The sequence below is a fragment of the Trichosurus vulpecula genome, chromosome 9 (genome assembly GCF_011100635.1).
Source record: "Trichosurus vulpecula isolate mTriVul1 chromosome 9, mTriVul1.pri, whole genome shotgun sequence".
Classification (NCBI taxonomy): domain Eukaryota; kingdom Metazoa; phylum Chordata; class Mammalia; order Diprotodontia; family Phalangeridae; genus Trichosurus; species Trichosurus vulpecula.
In genome coordinates this window covers 8446571-8468857 of record NC_050581.1, presented here as the reverse complement: position 1 = coordinate 8468857, position 22287 = coordinate 8446571, and the positions used below count along the sequence as shown (strand labels likewise).

Genomic DNA, 22287 nt, shown 5'->3' with positions numbered 1-22287 from the left:
GAGAGAGAGCGGACACAGGGTGCATTGAAGATGAAGGGAAGATATCTAAAAGAAATAAAATCAAATCAAGGGATGAGAGAGGGATATACTGAGAGAGGGAGATAGGGAGAGATAGAATGGAATGGATTATCTCGCATAAAGGTGACAAGAGGAAGCAGTTCTGTGGGAGGAGGGGAGAGGGCAGGTGAGGGGGGAATGAGTGAACCTTGCTCTCATCAGATTTGACCTGAGGAGGGAATACCATACATACTCAATTGGGTATCTTACCCCACAGGAAAGAAGAGGGAAGAAGATTTAAAAAAAAGGGGGGGGGATGATGGAGGGGAGGGTAGATGGGGGTGGAGGTAATCAAAAACAAACACTTTGGAAAGGGGACAGGGTCAATGGAGAAAATTCAATAAAGGGGGATGGGTTGGGAAGGAGCAAAATATAGTTAGTCTTTCACAACATGAGTATTGTGGAAGGGTTATACATAATGATACATGTGTGGCCTATGTTGAATTGCTTGACTTCTTAGGGAGGGTGGGTGGGAAGGGAAGAGGGGAGAGAGTTTGGAACTCAAAGTTTTAAAAACAGATGTTCAAAAACAAAAAAAAAGTTTTTGCATGCAACTAGAAAATAAGATACACAGGCAATGGGGCGTAGAAATTTATCTTGACCTACAAGAAAGGAAGGGAAGAGGAAGGGGAGTGGGGTGACAGAAGGGAGGGCTGACTGGGGAACAGGGCAACCAGAATATACGCCATCTTGGAGTGGGGGGGAGGGTAGAAATGGGGAGAAAATTTGTAATTCAAACTGTTGTGAAAATCAATGCTGAAAACTAAATATGTTAAATAAATAAATTTTAAAAAAAATAAAATTCCCTGTCCATGGATATGCAGCTATGAGATTTAAATCCATGTTCTCTGACTTCAAACCTGTTGCCTTTTCCACTGTACCAAATCTGCCTTTCAGCTTTGACTCAGTTTCATTCCCCTGGAAACTAGACACCAATTGGGAAAAATCAAAGGGGAGCTGAGGGATGGGGTGTGGTGCCACTGGATGGCCACAGGGCTATTTTAGAGTCAGTTGCCTTTATCCTCATCCCACGTCTTTGCTACCGTCGCTGCTGCCCCCTTCGAGCTCAGAATCATGGCACTTTGGTGTCAGCTCTTCTGTAGACCATGGCTTGACCTTTTTCCATTCCTGGTTCCACCTCAGATAATTTTGGTCATGACTGCCACCCGCTGCAGCCCGTTCTGGGCTTCTCTCATTGTTGCTATCTATTGGAAATGTCCCCTTCTTCATGGCTTTTTTTCATGCCATAGAGCTTACTCATTGCCCTTCTGCCACATACCTTTGGCCCTCAGCATTGTAGTAAATAATCTTCCTTTTGCCACCATGTCTACTGCAACCTACCCTGCTCTCCCTTACTCTTGAAAAGTAACTAAGAAAGGAGGCGGGGAAGCTGCAAAGCCTGCATATCAAGTCTCTGCAAATTACCCTGGCAGCATATCCACCAAATTATACTTTGCAAAGTATGTACCATTCAGCATTACTTGGTATAATTGTATACAGTAGACTAGAAAAATAGGTCACATTCAGGTGTATATTACATAATATCTCAGAGTAGAATTGCCTTCAGAAGATTTTGCGTGCACCATGCTTCCCTTGCTTGACCTGCTACATGGCCATTTCCAACAAGCATCATCAGCTTACATGAGTGGTGAGCTTAACCATTAACCCTAAGACATCATGCATCAGTCTGACCACACTCCACGTAGTTACTGCTTCTGGACATCTGGCTTCTTGATTTTCAGTGGGAAACCTGTAGTCTTGGGCCCACTGGCCTGCATTACTAATTCTGGCCTGCATTCTAATTACTAATTCTGCATTACTAAATAGTAATTACTAATTCTACCATGGATAACCATCTCAAATGAAGGTGTCCCTAACCCCTAAGAGCTCAGATAACATCTCTAATCTTGGGGCTTGTCCAACTAGAGTATTAGAAAGGAAAGAGCCAGTCTTTACATTCAGCTCCTTTCTCTTATCTGCCTCTGGTAGAATATAAACTACTCAATTATTTTTTTGTCTTCCTGTCCTCAGCGCCTAGCACACTGGCTATACATACTTGGTACTTGATAAATGTTTGTCAAATTGAATGGAATTGGACAGAGATTCTCCTCTGGGGGTACCTAAGAAAGTAACAGTATCTCTTGACTCTGTGATCCTAGTTGTAAATTCCTGAATCCCAGGACTTTCTTGAATGTTTTTGGCAGTGGTTTCATGCAGACCCATTGGCTCTGATTGTGTCCTTCTGGCTTCTTATTTGTCTCTGTTATTTGGTAGCTCCTTTGCCTCTGACCACGACTGCCTGGAATCTTAACCTTTTGGCTGTTTCTGGCCTCTGGTACGTTTATATCCATTAATCTTTAGCTCATCTAGGACTCTACCTGAATCCTGATCCCACTTGACCATCTCTATCTTGCATGCCCACACTTTATCACAGTGTACACTTCCCAGATATTTTTGTTAAAAATGTTGTTTTAAATAGGTAATCTCAGGTATGACTGGATAGTCAGCAATATAGGCATTCTTATTTTTAAAGTGCATCAGATGTTCTTTCTTCTTTAAAAGTAATGCCTTTCCACAATAGACTTTGAGCTTCCTTTCATCTATAAAGCTAATCTATAAAAATTTGTCACAGTATTTCTGTATATGTACTGGCAAAGGGTTCAAGGCAAAAATCTTTGCCCAACCACAACTCCCACTGACTTGTACATCAGCAGGATTGCAGTAGTTAAATATCTTTTAAAGGTCACCATGAATTATTTTATTATCTTTGAAATGTTATGACCAAAAAGGTCAAACCTGATTTCTGGGTATGAAAAGTGCCCCATCGATTTATTTGGTTTTCTTGAGTATATATTGCTTTTTAGAAGAAAGGAGATGGCAAGAAATTTGGAGCAGGGTGCCCTCTTGAGGAAATTTTTACATTTCCTCTTGGCATTCATTAAAATGGATAATCTAGATAAATGACGTTCAAGTAAATAAAATGTTAAGAACAAATGAAAATCACCAAATGCCACTTGCCTATTTTAATATCAAAACAGTTAGCACTTTATAGGCTATTAACTGAATTTTTCTTACACAAGCAATTGAGTCATTATTTATTTTCCTAAACTACATATTAAAGTCTTTATATGTCTAAAATTTGAGGCCATTATATAATCCTTTATTGGTGCAAACAAAAATCTATAAATCATACTTGAATTTTCATAATGATAAAATCATGAACCGTCTACTTCAGAAAACAGTTGATTACTTTGAGATTTATACCAGTAAATTTAGAATGTTCTCAATGTAAACAATTTCAAATGAAGAGAATTTTCTAGTGAGTAAAGAAGGAAAAAATTGATCTTTTATCCTCTTATTTTTTTCAGATCCCTGAAATTTGACCAGTTACCTCCAACCAAGTAAACTGTATGTAGGGGTTAGTAAGGTTGGTTCCCCAACCTCCACGTCCTTCTAATCCTATCCAAGTAGTCTTCATCTCAGATTATACTTTTGGATCAGTGCTGGCTCTAAAAAGGGGAGCTATAAGGAATCCTACCTTAATATTTCTCTAGATATGTATTGAGTCAATCTTGTAGTCCTGCCCTGATGCTGTTGATTTACTCTTCCAGTACCCAGCCCATAGCTTGGGCTTCCCTATATCACTATATCTGGGTCAATTGCCTATCCATTTGGACAACAAATTTCCTTCCAGTTAGACCTCTACCTTCCCTGCCTCTCCTTGGATTGATAATAAGATGTTAGACTCTGCTGTGTTTTTTTGTTATTGTATTTTTATCCTACCTGTTCTTTCCTTAGTTCATAGGATTTATAGGTGTCGGACTTTGGAAATAATTTAATCCAACCCTTTTCCTCTCAAACTGACTTCTCAGACCTCTTCATGAAGAATTCACAATAGAACATAAATATTTATTATAATTCTCCAATCTCTCCGAGCAGTTCCTTCATTCCTCAAGGCCCCAGGTATTCCTCCTGGACTCGTGTACTACCCTCTAATTTGGACTCTCCTAGAAAAAAAGCAAATCTGGGGTTAATGGCAACCCTTAGAATTCTGGCAAGTCCCATTTTCATCCCAGAGACCCAGATGGGCATATAGCTTTATGGTATAACTATAAGGATTTAGACGCTTTCTGGACATGAAACATGCTTGAAGCAGCTAAAGCAGCAATGTGCTTCTCATCAGACTAATACTATCTAAATAACTCATGGCAGGTGATGGAGAGCAAAGTCTATTGTTTTTGCTCCCCCTTGTCACAGCTTATTATCCTAATATTCCTCCATCTTGAAGTGGTAGAAGAAGGAAAGTTAGGCGCCATTATCTTTTCCCAAAAAAGATTGTTGCCCACCCAAGAACTTCCCCTTCTCTGACTAGAAGGATGTACATGCCCAGGAACTCCCCTTCTACTTCTAGAAAGCCAGATGCCCAAACTTTTTAATTTAACATATGAATGGACCTACAAATGTCTCATCCGCAGGGAGATGCAATCCAAGTCCCCAACGACAAAGGCTCACAGTCTAGTGAACGCATCAGTTTAATCAGGGTATTTCCCCAATCAACCTCCTGAATCAGCCGATTCAGGTGTGTATACATTACTGGTGGTGCCATTTCTAGGCTTCATAGCTCACAATAGTCTGTAATGACATCAGAATGGGTGGAGCTGCTGCTCTGTGTGAAGAATTTTGCTTCTTTATGGCACACGTGCTTCAAAGCTCCTAGTACTAAGCTGTAAACTGCATAGTCAGTCACTCTGGTCTGTTGCTCAGTTGGCTGTTTTATCTACATATTCAGTGATATGTACGCCACCATTATCATAAGTCCATTAGTCATTATTTATGGGGTGTTAACCTTTTAGCCAACTCCAAAGTCAGTTAACTATATTATCATCTATCCTGTACCTCAAAATCTCTTTTAAAAATGTAAGTTTATAGATTCAGTTACAAAATGCTACTTAAAGAAAACCTAAATGACTGGAAGAATATTCACTGCTCGTGGCTGGACCACGTCAATATAATAAAAATTACAATACTGACAAAATTAATTTACAGGTTTGATGTTATACCAATCAACCCACAAAGGGGGCACTTTACAGAATTCAGTAAGGGAATAACAAAATTCATTTGGAAGAACAAAAGAGCTAGAATACCAAGGGAAAATTGAAAAAAAAAAGATAGGAATGATGGGGGACTAGCTCTTCCTGACCTCAAAATACATTTTAAAATAGCAACCATCAAAACCATTTGGTATTGGTTAAAAAAATAGAAAAGTAGATCAATGCAACAGGCTAAACAAGAGAAAATCAGAAATAATGGAACTCAATACTCGAGTGTTCAATAAACCTGAAAACATAAATTACTTAGGAAATAACTCTCTATGTGATAAGAGCTGCTGAGAAAACTAGAAAGCAGTCTGGCAAAAATTATGCTTATACCATAATCTACAGTAAATTCAAAATGAATATGTGATCTGAATATAAAAGATCATACCACAAAAAGTTGGAAGAAAAACAGATTATGTATGCCTTTCACAGCTTTGGGTAGGAAATGAATTCTTAACCAAACAAGGGATAGCAGCAATTACGAAAGATAAAATAGATAATTTTGATTACATGAAATTGAAAAGCTTTTGCACAAACAAAATTAAAATGCATCTAGGATAAGAAAACGAAATGGTTGACTGGGGAAAAAAAATCTTTGTAACAAATTTCTCAGATAAGGATTTGGTATCCAAGATAAATCGAAGCCTAACAAAAATATATAAGACTGAAAGCCATTCTCCAATGGGTAAGCAGTTAAAGGATTTCAACAAATAGTCCTCGAAAGAATTGCAAACTATTAAAAAAATATGAAAGAATGCTCCAAGTCACTAATAAGAAGATAAATGTAAATAAAAACAAACCTGAGGTTTTTCCTCATATCTAACCAATTGGCAAAGATGACAAAAGATGGCAGTAGTCAACATCAGAGGAGTTGAGGAGAGTCGGGCTGAATAAATTATGGTACGTGAATGCATCTGTTTTAAGAAATGATGAATATGGTGAATTCAGAGAATCATAGGAAGACTTACCTGAATGGAAGCAAAGTGAAGTAAACAGAGCCAGGAAACAATACACTAAAGTACAATGATGTAAATCAAAAGAACAACAAACACAAAACAATTTAAAATGATATTATGAAATTACAAAGCACAAGCTTGGCCTCAAAGAAGAGGCATGAGAAGACAAAACCCCCATTTTTACAGATGGGGAGTCCGCAAATGTGGAACATTGCATATCACGTAAGATTTATTTTTCAATTTGTTGATCAGTTTTGCTGAATTTTTTTCTCTTCTTTTTCTTCTGGTAAAAAAAAATTCTTTGTTATAAAGGACAGCTCTTTGGAATGGGGATTATGAAAGAATACAGAGGAAAATCTGTGCAATGAATAACAAAAGATATCAATAAAATTTATTTAAAAAAATAAAAATAAAAGGCAGAGGGTATGAAATGGTTTTTAGCTAACTATTCAAAGAGGTGAATTATGAAAGTCTGACAAGAGGCTGTAGTAACACAGGGAGCTCAGACTTTTAAAAGACGTACAAAAGATGGAAGATTATATAACCAATAAGTACAAAATAATAATTCGTACCCGTAAAAATAGAACTTTTAATGCTAACATTCTTAACGAGCTGGGCTTGTAAAAAACTGCCATACACAGCCAAAAAGATTGTTTTAGCTACGTTTGAAGTGAAAAGAAGAGCAGAATAAGGATGATGAGCCTGCCGGCTAGGGTAGAGGGAGTATTTTTAACTGAATGAAATAGAGCAGCATCTCTCACCTCTTTGTTTTTCTTCTGTCTTTTTCCTCAAAAAGAATGATCTTCAGACTAAAACAACAGACCAAAACAATTAACATACAATTCAAACTCAAGATAAATATTGATACCCAGATGTCCTAAATGAGCATTTAGCTTGTATGACAAGATACTGAAAAGTCACAGATGAGTATGCTGAACTGTCATTAATGGTATTTCAGGAATCATGGAGAATGAGAGAGATACCACAGAAATAGTTAGGATTTTGAGAAAAGGGAATAACGTACAAACTACACACCATTCGATCAGTTATCAAGATTTTAGGACAGATTATTAAATGGTTGATTTGTGAGTACTTAGGGAAAATAGTGATGACAAGAATCTAGCATGGGTTTAGGGGAAGGGAGTAAGTTTTTAAGGGCAATGAGCTGGTGCAGTGAATAGAGAGTCCTGGGTTTGGACTCAGGAAGACTCATCTTTGTGAATTCAAATCTGGTTTCAGACACTGACTAGCTATGTGACCTTGGGCAAGTCACTTCATCCTGTTTGCCTCAGTTTCCTCATCTGTAAAAGGAGCTGGAGAAAGAAATGGCAAACCCCTCCAGTATCTCTGCCAAGAAAACCCTGCCAAAAATGGGGTCCCAAAGAATCAGACACGACAACCACAAATAACCTACGATGCACCAGGCACCGTGCTAAAGACGTTTTTTTCTTTTTTTTTTACAAATATTATTTCATTTGTTCCTCTAACAACCCTGTAACATAGATGCTTTTATTATTCCTACTTTATAACTGAAGAAACTGGGACAAAGAGAGGTTCAATAACTCACCCAGGGTCCCGTAACTATTAATGAGACCAGTCTTCCCCACTCACCACCTAGTGCTCACTGGTTTAGTAAAAACAATACATGCAAAATTAACCTTGATTTTCTTTTTCAACAGGGAAAATAGAGTAAAGAAACAAAAATACCATAGACTTATAGAGGATGTGGGGGGTGGGTGGGTCTGGACCTGTATTTTCATTGGCGTAGACCAGGGATGGGGAACCTGCGGCCTCAAGGCCACATGTGGTCTTCTAGTCTAGGTCCTTGGGTGCAGCCTTTTGACTAAGTCCAAGTTTTACAGAACAGATCCTTTTATTAAGGGGATTTGTTCTGTGAAGTTTGAATTCAGTCAAAGGGCTGCACTTGAGGACCCACATGTGGCCTCGAGGCTGCAGTTTTCCCATCCCTAGTACATTCTCTATGCCAACAAGAAAGTTGTCAGTGGAGAATCTTTCTCTATCAATGCAGGTTCTGCAACTTACAATCTTGGAAAGTGGCCTGGGACGCTGAGAGGTCAAGTGAATTGTCCAGGGTCACACAGGAAGTATGGGTCAGAGACAGAAACTGAACACAGGTCTTCCTAACCCTCAGGTCAGCTCTCTATCCACTCTACCATGTTGTTTAGATATAATACACCTAAATACAAGGAAGGCATTTGATAAAGTTTCTTTTGGTGGTCTGATACAGCAGAGAGAGCATTGGATTTGGCGTCAGAAGAGCTGGGTTCAAATCCTGCCTCTATCACATACCACGTGTGCTAGGGTTTTCATTTCCTCATCTTACAGATGAAGGCATTAGACTAGATGGCCTCCAAGACCCCTCCTAGATCTAAATTTCTCAATTTTCCTTAAGTATTTTTATGACCAAAATGGGAAAGTATGGGCTGAATCTTTGTAGAGTTTAGGTGGATCCCAACAGGTTTTATTTTTTTTTTTATTTCAAAAAATGCTTCTGATTGTTTTATAATAGCACCTCTTCTTAACCGGTCTACCCGAAGTAATAGACTCCAGCCGAGCCCTTTTTCTGGTCTTTCTTTGTTAACTGGGATCATGTCGTCCTTCTCAAAGATCTTCATGTGCTCCTAAGTAAAATATATACTCCTTCTCCTGGTGCTCAAGGCTCTCCACAGCTTGGATTAAACTTGCCTTTCCAGCCTTATCTCACTTGTCTTCATTTACTCTACATTAAAGGCCCTATGATGTGGTATAAAGAACTTGAAAAAGAGACATTAGTTTAAATCCCACTTCTGGTACTTACTGGTTTGTGACCAGAGCAAGTCATTTCATGTCTCTGGTCTATTGTTTGCTAATCTTAAAATGGTGATGATGATACTTTGCCATCTGTGCTTTAAAAGATTAGGGTGAATTAAGTATTTGGTAAACCTTAAAGCACTATGTGTATATATGTATATGTTATAATAATTATTATTCCTCCCACTACATTCCAGCCTTCCATCCCTCTTTTCAGCCCGTCCTTTTCCATCACCATGTCTTTTCTCGTGCTGTCTCCAATACCTGGAGTACATTCCCCCAAGCTCATATCTGTCTACTGAAGTCTTTCTCTTCCTTCTAGACCCACCTCAGCTGCCACTTCCTCCATGAAGCCTTCTCTACTTTGTTCCTCCCTCTCATGCTCAGAGAACTCTCTCCTTCCTTGAATTTCTCCCAGAATTTTCCCTGAATTTGTGCATATGCCTTGTCTTCCCCATTAGGTTGTGTGTTCTTGGATGGCATGGTCTATATTTTTTAGCCCCTATTCCCAGCAAAGCGAATCAATTAGTGAACACTTGTTTTCACAGAGAATATCCTAGAATTTTTTTTTTATCCAGCGATGTCCATATTCAGAAGTCACTAGGATGAGATTGCCAGAGTTTTGTTTTGTTTGTTTTTAGCAAACCAAGCAACTGGATTCAGTACCATAGGCTTATGTTTTGGACCCTCAAGCAAACATTTCTTTCTTCTTACCCTGTGTTTACGGAGGGGATGGAAGTTTGTAGAATACTCCCTTCTTTTTGCCTTTGACAGGGCAAAGATGGCTTGACGTGTGCCTATGCATCTCTTACTACTGTGGTATGATAAGGTCCCCCAGAATAAGAGAGAAAAAATACAAGACTTTTTCCTTATTCCTATTCCAGTTCTCTCACCACCATGATTTTGATTGCCCCATATAAAACAAAACTAGCTACACTTAGGAAGCGCTCATCAGTGAACGAATACGTCCTGAAAGTTTAGCTGGAGTCAGTTATTAGCTGGCCTGTGAGTGGGTACCCTTCCGAATGGTTCTTTTTCATGGTTACCATGGTAACTTTAGCATGATTCTGGAGTTTTTTAGGGAGGCCCTCGTTAGCCCTGCATCCCTAAAATGTATAGGGTTGGATAATTTAGGAGCTGTGTCTACACATGCATCTCTTCAGGGAAATCATTGGGGTTTATTGTTTAGCCGATCATTGACTCTCACTATTATCAATTTTTTTTCCTAGGGAAATTATCGTTTCATGAAACTCTTACTCACTCGTCGAGCAAACTGGATGCAAAAGGACTTGGAAGAAATGACTCCGCTGCATTTAACAACCCGACATAAAAGTCCTAAATGTTTGGCTCTTTTACTAAAGTTTATGGCACCAGGAGAAGTGGATACACAGGACAAAAATAAGGTAATGATAATGCTAGCGATGGCTCATATTAATAAAGCACTTTAAGGTTTTTTAATGACTTTGTAGGCATCTCACTTGATCCTCACGACTCTGGCTATCGTTATCCTCCTTTTATAGATTAAGAAGCTAAGGCCGAGGCAGGATCAGTGACTTGCCTAGGGTCATACAGCTTGTAAGCGTCTAAGTTCGATTTTGAACCCAGAACTTTCTGACTCAAAGTTCAGTGCTGTATCTGCTATACCACATTATTCAGGGTAACGTTTAGTAGGAGACTGAAATGTAACCTTCTTAAAGGGAAGCAGTGGGTTATGAAAGATAGATGCTTAGCTTTGAAGTCTGATCATCCCTGGAACTCCAAACTTGCCTCTGACAGAGCTGAGTGCCGGAGGAAGAGAATCATTTAATGGGTGGAGATGAGGAGGGAGTGTATTCTAGTTCGATTTATGCAAATACGTAGAAGTGGTAGATGTAGTAATGTCTGTCATTTATGAAGCACAGTTAGTAGTTTGGCTGAAACAATTGTGAAATGGTATCATTTAAAACAAAACTAGAAGACAGGTTGGAGCTGCACTGTGCTGGGCCTTAAAAATCCAAACGGAAAATTTTGTGTCGTATCCTAGAGGAAAAAGGAAGCCACCAAAGGGTTTGGGTTTTTTTTTTTAAGTATGTGAGTGGGATGGTCAGACCCATAGCTTAGGAAGATTATTTGAATAGCTGTGTAGAGGATGGGTTAGCGTGCAGAGAGATTAGATGCAAGTAGACAAATTGATAAACTATTACAAGAGTCCAGGTGAGAGGTAATAAGAACCTGGGTGGGGATAAGGAAGAGACAGATTTAAGCAACGCTGTGCAGATAAAATCAACAGGACTTGGCACCTGATTGGAGATTGTTGTTTGTCCTTCATTCTTGAAGAGGACCAATGACATCAGGAAGGTGTTGCCATGACTTGCAACTGAACTGGATTTGAGTGAGAGAGGGCTATGCAGTCACCAGCCTCACTCTCTCCTCCAGAGCCATCTAGGTCCAATGGCAAGACATAGATCAGGACGACTGGAAATGGTCCTGGATGCAGTGGGAGACCTTGGCCTTTTTAAGCTAAGGTCTTACCCAGATCTCAGTTTGTCTGTGGCAACACCCATTCAGTGATTAAGGCTAGATTGGAGAATACGCAATAAAGGAGAGGAGACAGCGAAGGACAGAGGTGGGGAATCTGTGGCCTTGAGGTTACATGTGGCCTTCTAGGTCCTTAGGTGCGGCCTTTTGACTGTGTCCAAGTTTTACAGAACAAATCCTTTTATTAAGGGGATTTGTTCTGTAAAGTTTAGATTCAATCAAAAGGCTGCACTTGAGGACCTAGAGGTCCACATGTGGCCTCAAGGCAGCAGGTTCCTCACTCTTGGCCAGGAATGGCACTACAGTTACTAACTTGGGTATCTTGGAGGACCGTGGTTCCCACAACAGCAATCATGGTGTTTGGAAGTGAGGGAAGATGATGAGGTCTGTTTGGACAGCGTGAGTTTCACAGGCTTACAGGACACTCAGAATGGCCAGTAGGTCACTAGCTGAGAGAAATCCCCCAGAATGTGAAGCTGCGAAGTCACTGGGAATTTCCAAGAGAGCAGTAAAGTGGACTCAGAAGTCATATTGTAGGGATTTAAGGATTGCATGGGATGTAACAAAGTGGGCCATTGCATGTAGATGACTCCAGAACTTTGTCAAGGGCTGGGAACAGAGGGCATTAGCCTCAGGGGATGGCAGGATCAAGTGAAAGTTTTTAATGATGGAAACCTGAACATGTTTATAGGCAAAATGGAATGAGCTAGTAGAATGGGAGAACTGAAGTTTTGATGGGGGAAGGGGAAGATGGGAGAAGGGGATGGAGACCAAAGGCACAAATAAGGGGTTTAGTCTTATTAGGGAGAAGGGATTTCTGTACTCCACTCAGGTCTTGAGCAAATAGTTTCCTTAGTCAAATGAGAGGGTTGAACCGGATGACCATAGAGTGGCCCCATCCAGTGCTAAATCTGTGATCTTACGTAATTCAACTAATGGACAACCTGCTAGTGATAAAGGGAAGAATCAAGCCTTAACATGTCATAAATCATGTATTAGATTTGTTAGTAAGTGGCTTTTCTCTTTTAAAGTAATTATTTAGAAATAAGGTCTAATAGCCTTTCCATTTAAAAATAAATGGACATAGGCTTTATAACTATACATGCCTTATTTTTACTTTTTGTTTTTACATTTCTAGCAAACTGCTCTGCATTGGAGTGCCTATTACAATAACCCAGAGCACGTGAAGCTTCTAATAAAACATGATTCCAATATTGGAATCCCTGATATTGAAGGAAAGATCCCACTTCATTGGGCAGCTAACCACAAAGATCCTAGTGCCGTGCATACTGTCAGATGTATCCTGGTGAGTACGTATTTTCTATTAAAATCTCTGTTTTGATTTTAAAGCACACTTAATGACATTGGACTCTCTTTTCCCTTTTATTCTTGGGATGATGTTTGATATCCTAGGTTTGAAAAAAAGATTTTCCCTTTGCTGCTCTAGAAGCACATGGGGGTCAGCGTTGAACTGTTGTGGGAGGAAGAAGACTGTGGTGATTTTTTTTTATGAGGAGCAAATATTTGGTTCCAAATTTTTTAATGTATTTTTAATGAACAAAATTCTTTTTTCTCTCCCTCCCATCATTCCTCCATCGGGGAAAAAAAGAAAAGAAGGAAAGTGAAACCCTTGTAACAAATGTGTATAGTTAGATAAATTTGTTCACGTCCAAAAATTGTATATCTCATTCTGCACATTTAGTCCGTTACCTCTGCTGGGGATGGGTGATATGCTTTGTCATCAGTCCTCTGGAATCATGGCTGTGCCTTGTGTTAGAGATCTGATACCAAACTTCAGAATCGTTGTGGCCAAAAGACTAGTGGCTCATTCATGTGGTCCTATCCTCTTTCAGGAATCTTCAGCCTAGATTCACACGGCATATAGTACCCAGGGCAGTTATTCAGTAGTGTATTTTAATACTGAGCAGGGAGGGAGAGGCAGAGGTCCTTTCTAAGGAAGGCTGGGATCCTTCCTAAAATGGTGAGGGAGAGACTCACTAATCGGAACACAAGGGAGGAGGGATTTCCAGGAAGATAAAGCGGCAGGAGACGAAGAAAAGTATTATAGATAGGCATATATAGATACACACAGATACATATGTATGTACATATATATATATATATAGATATATAGATATCATTTTGAAAACTTTAAAATGTCAGTTAGTGAGAGTAGTTTATTTGAAACCCCTGGAAGCCTAAGACTTTCTGTCTATAACTACGTTCCCCCATGTTCCCCATGCACAGCCCACGCTGTCCTGCCTTTGCCCTTCTTGGCTCGTGCCCCCTACCCGCTTTCTTCGTATCTCTCTTACCCACTTGATTTTCTCTTCACCTGAGCTGTGATTTCATCATCATCTGGGAGTGCCTAATGAGGAAACTCCCTCTCCCAATGCAGATCAGTGACTTTGAGTCTTTCAGTCTAGAGCTTGAAAGAAGGAATACGATTTCCCCAGGGTCACATAGCCAGGGTGTGTCTGAAGCGAGACTTGAACTCGGGGCTCCCTGACTCCAAAGTCAGCTTTCTGTCTATCCACTAGCCTGCACTGCCTCTCCTGCTGCCATACATATTGATCCTATGTTACTTTGTACCTATCTGTGCTTGTGTCCTAACCTGGCCCTTCCTCCCTTTCCAGCTCTTTTCCATCTTCTTCCCCTGGGCAGTTCCAGCGACACCGGCTTCCTTGCCGCTCCTCACACAGAAGACGCTGTCTCCAGGCTCCGGGCATCTTCCCTGACCGGCTGTCGCCCATGCTGGGAACTCTCTCCCTCTTTGTGTCCCCCCACTAATATCTCTGGCTTCCTTCCGGTCCCATCTGAAACCCCACCTTCTGCAAGAAGTCTTTCCCAATACCCCTTTCACGTTGGTCCTCTCTTCCACTGATCATCTCTGGTCTACTCTGCCTATGTCTTGTTTGTGTACAGTTGCTTTCACGTTGTAACTCCCACTAGTCTAAGAACTCCTCAATAGCAGGAACCATTTGGAGCTTGGGGGGGGGTGCCTTTCTTTGTACCCCCAATGCTTCACCCAGTGCCTGTCAATCAATCAACACTAACCATTTACCATGTGTACACAGTAGGTCCTTAATAAATGCTTCTTCACTTGACTCTAGACTGTGCATTCTATGATGGCAGGGATCGATCAATAAGTTAACATGTATTAAGCTATATGATGGACAACTAGGTGACACCATAGTGCACAAAGTGCTGGGGCCAAGTCAGCAAGAGTTCAAATCTGGCCTTGGACATGTACTAACTATGTGACCCTGGGCAAGTCACTTAACCTTGTTTGCCTCAGTTCCCTCATCTGTAAAATGAGCTGGAGAAAGAAATGTCAAACCACTCCAGGATCTTTGCCAAGAAAACCCTAAATGGGGCCATGAAGACGTAACTAAACCAACGAAACAACATGTGGTAGGCACTGTGTTAAAAGCTGGGGATACAAAAGTCTGCATCTTACTTAAAAGTCTAGTGTCTCTCCAGTGTTCACCACAAAGCTTTACCCAGTAATTACTTAATGAGTGTTTGCTGAATTTTAAAATCTGCTTTTCAAGGAATTCATCTAATACTTACAGTTTCCTGCCATCTCCACAACAGTGGCATTAACTCTCTTTTTTTGTTAAATCAAATTTCCCTTTCTTTTAGTGCTTCAAGGCTTATAAAACACTTTACATACATTATTTCATTTGTGAAGGATTAATAAATGTTTGTCGAATTGAATTAATTCCATTGCTTTTTAAGCCTTCAGGAAAAATTTTTTTTTTAAAGACAGACATTTCTAGAAAAAGGTCCCATCTTTCATCTATTCTCTGCTAATATCTTAATTATGGAGGTCACCCGCTTGGAAGTTCCGCCAAGTGATGGCCTCAGTCGTGCCACTGCGGATGGCGTCTCGTTCCACCCTGGGCGCGCACGCCGTCAGCAGCAGGGCTCTTGGTTTATACTTTGAAGAGGTAAGATAGGTTTGGGGGTGAGATTATACTCTTAAACCTGTTCTTCAGACTCAAAGGCAGGTGAGTGGCACAGTGGCTACAGACCCACAGTTTGGGACTCGGAATCAGGAAGATCAGAATCTTAAGAGCCATATAACACTCAAGTTCCCCAGCCTCTCCCAGCCTCAGTTTCCTCATCCGTACATCATGGGAGTCCTGGTAACACGTGCCTCACAGAGCTGTTGTGAGGGTCACTTTGCAAAAATTAAAACGTTCTGTCCATGTGAGTTATTACTGTTACTGCTGTTGTCGGTATTATTTGGTGCTAACACTAAAGGAAGGCCAGGAGAAGACTCTGGGGAAAACAGCACAGCATTGGCAGTTACATGTGTCAGTCAACAAGCATTCATTAAGCACCTACTGTGTGCCCGGTGCCACACTAAGCGCTGGGGGTGCCAAGGACGGCACAAAGGGAGTCCCCGCTGGGAAGATGTTGTCAGGACTCCACGTGGGCCTCATGTCTGTGTTCATTCCAACGCAGGATGCTGCTCCAACGGAGTCCCTGCTGAACTGGCAGGACTACGAAGGCCGGACACCCCTGCACTTCGCCGTTGCCGACGGGAATGTCACGGTGGTGGACGTGCTGACCTCCTACGGAAGCTGCAACATCACATCGTACGATAACTTGTTCCGGACGCCCCTGCACTGGGCCGCCTTGCTGGGTAAGTGTGATCGTTAGACACCAGTTCGGTGCTTTCCCTCTTACCTCTCACCCCGGGAAGCTCTTGTCCATCGCCATGTTTAACATCTCCATCGAGTCCTGCCGAGTCCTTCTTCCACGTACTACAGTGGCCCAAGTCAGGCTGCCCCTCGATGGAGCTGGATGGAGCCCCAGAGGAGTTCTCTGAAAAGGAAAAAATATAAAAATATAGTTACATAGTGAAAAATAATACCCGTTATAGGCTGTCCTCGGATTTTATACTAGTCAGGTTTGTGGAAAGAAGACCTGTTTAGTTGAAATAGATATGTGTATGTATATATGCATGTGTATAGATGTGTGTACACGTATGTGTGTGCGTGTACATATGTACGTGTGTATGTGTGTATATATGTATATATGCCTTGTATAGATGTGTGTACATGTATGTGTGTACATATGTGTGTACGTGTGTGTACATGTATGTGTGCGCATGTACATATGTACATGTGTATGTATATATGCATGTGTGTAGATGTGTGCACATGTATGTGTGTGCATGTACATATGTACGTGTGTATATATGTATACATGCATGTGTGTGGATGTGTGTACATGTGTGTGTACATATGTACGTGTGTACATATGTATATATGTATGTGTAGGTGTGTGTACATTCATGTGTGTACATATGTGCGTGTGTGTATGTATATATGCATGTGTATAGATGTATGTACATGTATGTGTACATATGTACGTGTGTATGTGTATGTATGTATATATGCACGTGTGTAGATGTGTGTACATGTATGTGTGTGCACATATATACGTGTGTATATATGTATATATGCATGTGTATAGATGTGTGTATGTGTATGTGTGCATGTAGATATGTACGTGTGTATGTGTATATATGTATATACGCATGTGTATAGATGTGTGTGCATGTATGTGTGTACATATGTACGTGTGTGTATATATGTATATATGCATGTGTGTAGATGTGTGTACATGTATGTGTGTACATATGTACATGTGTATGTGTGTATATGTGTATATGCATGTGTGTAGATGTGTGTACATGTATGTGTGTACATATGTACGTGTGTATGTGCATATATTTATATATGCATGTGTATATGTGTGTACATGTGTGTGTATGTGTGTGTATGTGTAGATGTGTGTACATGTATGTGTGTACATATGTACTGTGTATGTGTGTGTATGTATGTATGCATGTGTGTAGATGTGTGTACATGTATGTGTGTACATATGTACATGTGTATTGTGTCTATATGTATATATGGATGTGTATAGATATGTGTACATGTGTGTGTACATATGTACGTGTGTATGTGTGTCTATATGTATATATGCATGTGTATAGATGTGTGTACATGTATGTGTGTACATATGTATGTGTATATATGCATGTGTGTAGATGTGTGTACATATGTACGTGTGTATGTGTGTCTATATGTATGTATGCATGTGTATAGATGTGTGTACGTGTATGTGTGTGCATGTACATATGTACGTGTGTACGTGTGTATATATGTATGTGTGCATGTGTGTAGATGTGTGTACATGTATGTGTGCGTACATGTGCGTGCGTGTATATGTATGTATGTTTTGTGGAACCACAGTTTACGGTAAAATGATAGGAATTTGTCCCCTGCAACGTAACTTCTCGCACTCATTTTAAACTCAACACCAGAACGGAGAGCTCGAGAACATCGCCGTCATGGTTGTTATTTGTGGCACACACACACACGCACGCACGTTAATACCAGCAGCGAGCATATATATGGCGCCTACTGTGTGCTGGGCACTACATCTCACAGCCGCCTCATTTGATCCTCGCAGCAGTCCCAGGAGGGGGAGGTGCTATTACTCTGACCATTTACCGGTGAGAAAACTACGGCAGATGCAGAGGTGAAGTGACGGGCCCAAGGTCACACCGTTACTACGCGTCCACGATGGGATTTGAACTTGGCTCTTCGTCACTTCCAGGCTCAGTGCTCTACCCGCTGCACGACCCAGCTGCTTCTAAAATGCACAAGGAAGGAAATGGGCATTTGTTAAGCACCTACTATGTGCCAGGCGCCACACTAAGTGCTTTTAGAAATGTTATCTCATTTTATCGTTACAGTGACTTTGGGAGGCAGAGGCTATTCTTACCCCCACTTTACAGCTCAGGTAACTGAGGCAGACAGAGGACAGAAAGGGGATGACTTGAGAAATGTTACAAAAGTAAAATCAGGAGGCAGCAGAGCCAAGATGGCGGCTGGAAAGCTCCCCCCCAGGTCCCTCCAAACACCTATAAAAATGGCTCTGAACCCACGAAATAGCAGAGGGAAGCAGGTCTGCAGCCCAGGACAGCCTGGACAGTCGCGGGGAAGGGTCTATCGCATGGAGCTGGGAGCGGAGCAGAGCCCAGCGTGAGCCACGCCAGGGCCAACCAGACTGGGAGCCAGGCCGAACAGGCCCTAGGGCCCTGAATCAGTGAGCTGTGGCAGTTACCAGACTTCTCGACCCACAAACACCAAAGACAATAGAGCAGGTTAGTGGGAAACACTGCTGGGACAGAGTGAAAGGGGTTCAGGGTCAGCCACCACCCCCACGGACAGCAGAGGTGGTGCAGCTCTGAGGCTGCTTCCAGAGCTACAGCTGCAGTTGCTTCAGGCCCCAGGCCCACCTGGTGGGAGGAATTAAGCGGCCAATCAGAGCAGGAGTGCAAAGCCTGCTTTGCCCTGACTGGATCTGGGCCACGATCCTGGCTGGCAGTTCTTGGGGGAGATGGAGCGCTGGTGTGGCAGAGCTTGCTGTGTAGAAGTAGCTCTGAAAACAGCAGCACAGCCCCCCAAGCTTGGGACAAAGTATTCTCTATAAGCAGTCACACCCTGACAAAAAACTCAAGGGTCAAGTAGTTGGCTGGGAACATGAAGAGGCAGCAAAAACAGAGTCAGATTCAGACTCAGACTTTGGGATCTTTCTTTGGTGACAAAGAAGACCAAAACATACAGTCAGAAGAAGTCAACAAAGTGCAAGAGCCTACACCAAAAGCCTCCAAGAAAAACATGAACTGGTCTCAGGCCATGGAAGAGCTCAAAAAGGATTTGGAAAAGCAAGTAAGAGAAGTAGAGGAAAAACTGGGAAGAGAAATGAGAGAGATGCAAGAAAACCATGAAAAACAAGTCAATGACTTACTAAAGGAGACCCAAAAAAACACTGAAGAAAATAACACCCTAAAAAATAGACTAACCCAAATGGCAAAAGAGCCCCAAAAAGCCAATGAGGAGAAGAATGCCTTGAAAGGCAGAATTACCCAAATGGAAAAGGAGATCCAAAAGACCACTGAAGAAAATACAACCTTAAAAATTAGATTGGAGCAAGTGGAAGCTAGTGACTTGATGAGAAATCAAGATATTATAAAACAGAACCAAATGAAAAAAATGGAAGATAATGTGAAATATCTCATTGGAAAAACCACTGACCTAGAAAACAGATCCAGGAGAGATAATTTAAAAATTAAGGGACTACCTGAAAGCCATGATCAAAAAAAGAGCCTAGATATCATCTTTCAAGAAATTATCAAGGAGAACTGCCCTGATATTCCAAAGCCAGAGGGTAAAATAGAAATTGAAAGAATCCGCAGATCGCCTCCTGAAAAAGATCCCAAAAAGAAATCTCCTAGGAATATTGTCACCAAATTCCAGAGCTCCCAGATCTAGGAGAAAATACTGCAAGCAGCCAGAAAGAAACAATTTGAATATTGTGGAAACACGATCAGGATAATACAAGATCTAGCAGCTTCCACATTAAGGGATCGAAGGGCTTGGAATATGATATTCCAGAGGTCAATGGAGCTAGGATTAAAACCAAGAATCACCTGCCCAGCAAAACTGAGTATCATGCTCCAAGGCAAATATGGACTTTCTACAATATAGAGGACTTTCAAGCTTTCTCAGTGAAAAGACCAGAGTTGAATAGAAAATTTGACTTTCAAACACAAGAATCAAGAGAAGCATGAAAAGGTAAACAAGAAAGAGAAATCATAAGGGACTTACAATTAAGTTGAACTGTTTTGTTTACATTCCTACATGGAAAGATGATGTGTGTAATTCATGAGACCTCAGTATTAGGGTAGCTGAAGGGAATATACATATATTTATGCATATATATACACACATATGTATATACACATATATGTATATATATTATATATAAACAAAGGGCACAGGTTGGGTTGAATATGAAGGGATGATATCTAAAAAAATAAAATCAAATTAAGGGATGAGAGAGGAATATATTGAGAGAGGGAGGAAGGGAGAGATAGAATGGGGTTAAAAAAAAAGTAAAATCAACAAAAGTAAAAGCAAAACAGATTGGACATGGGGTATGAGAAATAGCGAGGAATACAGGATGACTCCTAGATTGTGAGCCTGAGAGACTGGGAGGATAATATTGTCATCTATAGTAAAAGAAACTATAGGAGGAAGGGGGGTTTGAGCAGGGGTGGGGAACCTGCAGCCTAGAGGTCACATGTGGCCTTCTACATCCTTGGATGTAGCCTTTTGACCAAGTCCAAGTTCTACAGAACAAATCCTTTTATTAAGGGGATTTGTTCTGTGAAATTTGGATTCTGTCAAAGGCCGCATTGAGGACCTAAGGGGCCATATGTGGCCTTAAGGATGTAGGTTCCCCACCCCCCTGGTTTAGGGGGAAAGACAATGAGTTCTGTTTTGGAAATGTTTAGTTTTAAGTCCCGTAGGACATCCAGTTGGAGATTGTAATGTTAATGGAATAGGAAGATCTTCCCCGTCCATTAATAGGCCTATATGACCTGCTTTGAGCTCTGGCCCAGCTCACAGCTGTGATACATCCTGAGTCACAGAGCCCATTGGAGAAGGGAAGCTTGCTTAGGGGATGCTTGCTTGTAGAAGGGCTTTCATACCTTTTGGTACTAAGTTGATTAGTCACTGAGTCACAAGAGTTGTGATGCCTTCTAGCTCTGAGAAGTGTATATATACTCTGAACTGGTATTTTGCTTTGGGGGCTCATTTATGAGAAGGACCCTTTGATTTCCTACTCTGAGTGGCCATATGTTCAGACCCCCAACTGCTCAGATGCAAAGGCGCTCTCGATCCAGTGGCGTACGTAAAGTGTATAGCAATATTGCTTTGATTCAGGCAGTCAGAGCCCTGTCTGTTGGTCTCTATGCTAATTTCTCAGCTTTTATTTCCTCTGACGTTCAGGGTGGTGACTTTTGCTCTGAACTAGTGAATATAATTAAAGAAGATTGTTGACCACTTAAAAAGCTATCTTTCCTAGTAAAGCAGGCCAAAGAACTTGTGCTAGCAGGCCATCCTGGATACGCTAGGGTGCTTGCTGTTACAGAGATGTCTGAAAGCCAGTTGGAGATGCGATACCAGAGGTGAGCAGAGCGGCTGGGGCAGGAAAGGTGGATTTGAGAATCACCAGCATAGAAATGGTAATTAAATCCATAGGAGCTGATGAGTATTCTACAAATGAAGTAGTACACAAGTTAGTATAGAAAGAAAAGAGAAGAGAGCCCAAGAGTCCCTGTGGGACGCCTCTAGATAGAAGGTGTAATCTGGTTAGGGATCCAACAAAGGAGACTGAGAGGTTGGAAGAGAACCAGGACAGAGTAATATACAAAAACCTCCCATCAAGGAGGAGAGAGTGGTCAACAGTGTCAGAGGCTGCAGAGAGGTCAAGAACCTAGAAATGGCCATTGGATCTGGCAGCTAAGAGATTCTCGTTAACTTTGGAGAGAGCAATTTAGGTAGAATAAGGTTGGAGGATGAATAATAAGGGGTTAAGAAGAGAGAGGGAGGAGAGAAAACAAAGGCTCCTGTTGTAGGTTGTCTTTTCAAGTTTGAGAGTGCCTTGAACAGCAAGGAGATCTAATGAGTCAATACTTACAGAAATTAATTCAGGCTTTTCCCTGGAATGTCAAATAAGCTTAAAACACTTTGACTTCGCTTAACCCCAACTGCCCTGCCAAAAAAAAAACAAAAACTAAAAAAAAATAAAATACTTTGACCTCCTAATGAGAAGACGGGACTCATTGGAAAAGACCCCGATGTTGGGAAAGATTGAAGACAAAAGGAAAATGGCAGAGGATGAGATGGGTGGAGAGTGAACCTGGGCAGACTTTGAGAAACAGTGGAGGACAGAAGAGCCTGGTGTGCTCT

General features: G+C 41.1%; 1 protein-coding gene across 1 annotated transcript in view; it reads left to right on the top strand.

The window, feature by feature from the left end:
• Positions 1 to 22287, top strand: part of INVS (inversin) — a 248854-nt gene that overhangs the window by 140731 nt on the left and 85836 nt on the right. Inside the window, exons 4-6 of the mRNA XM_036737636.1 lie at positions 10150 to 10323; positions 12576 to 12743; positions 15911 to 16091. Of these exons, the coding sequence (XP_036593531.1) occupies positions 10150 to 10323; positions 12576 to 12743; positions 15911 to 16091 (523 nt within the window). The remainder of the gene's footprint in view (positions 1 to 10149; positions 10324 to 12575; positions 12744 to 15910; positions 16092 to 22287) is intronic.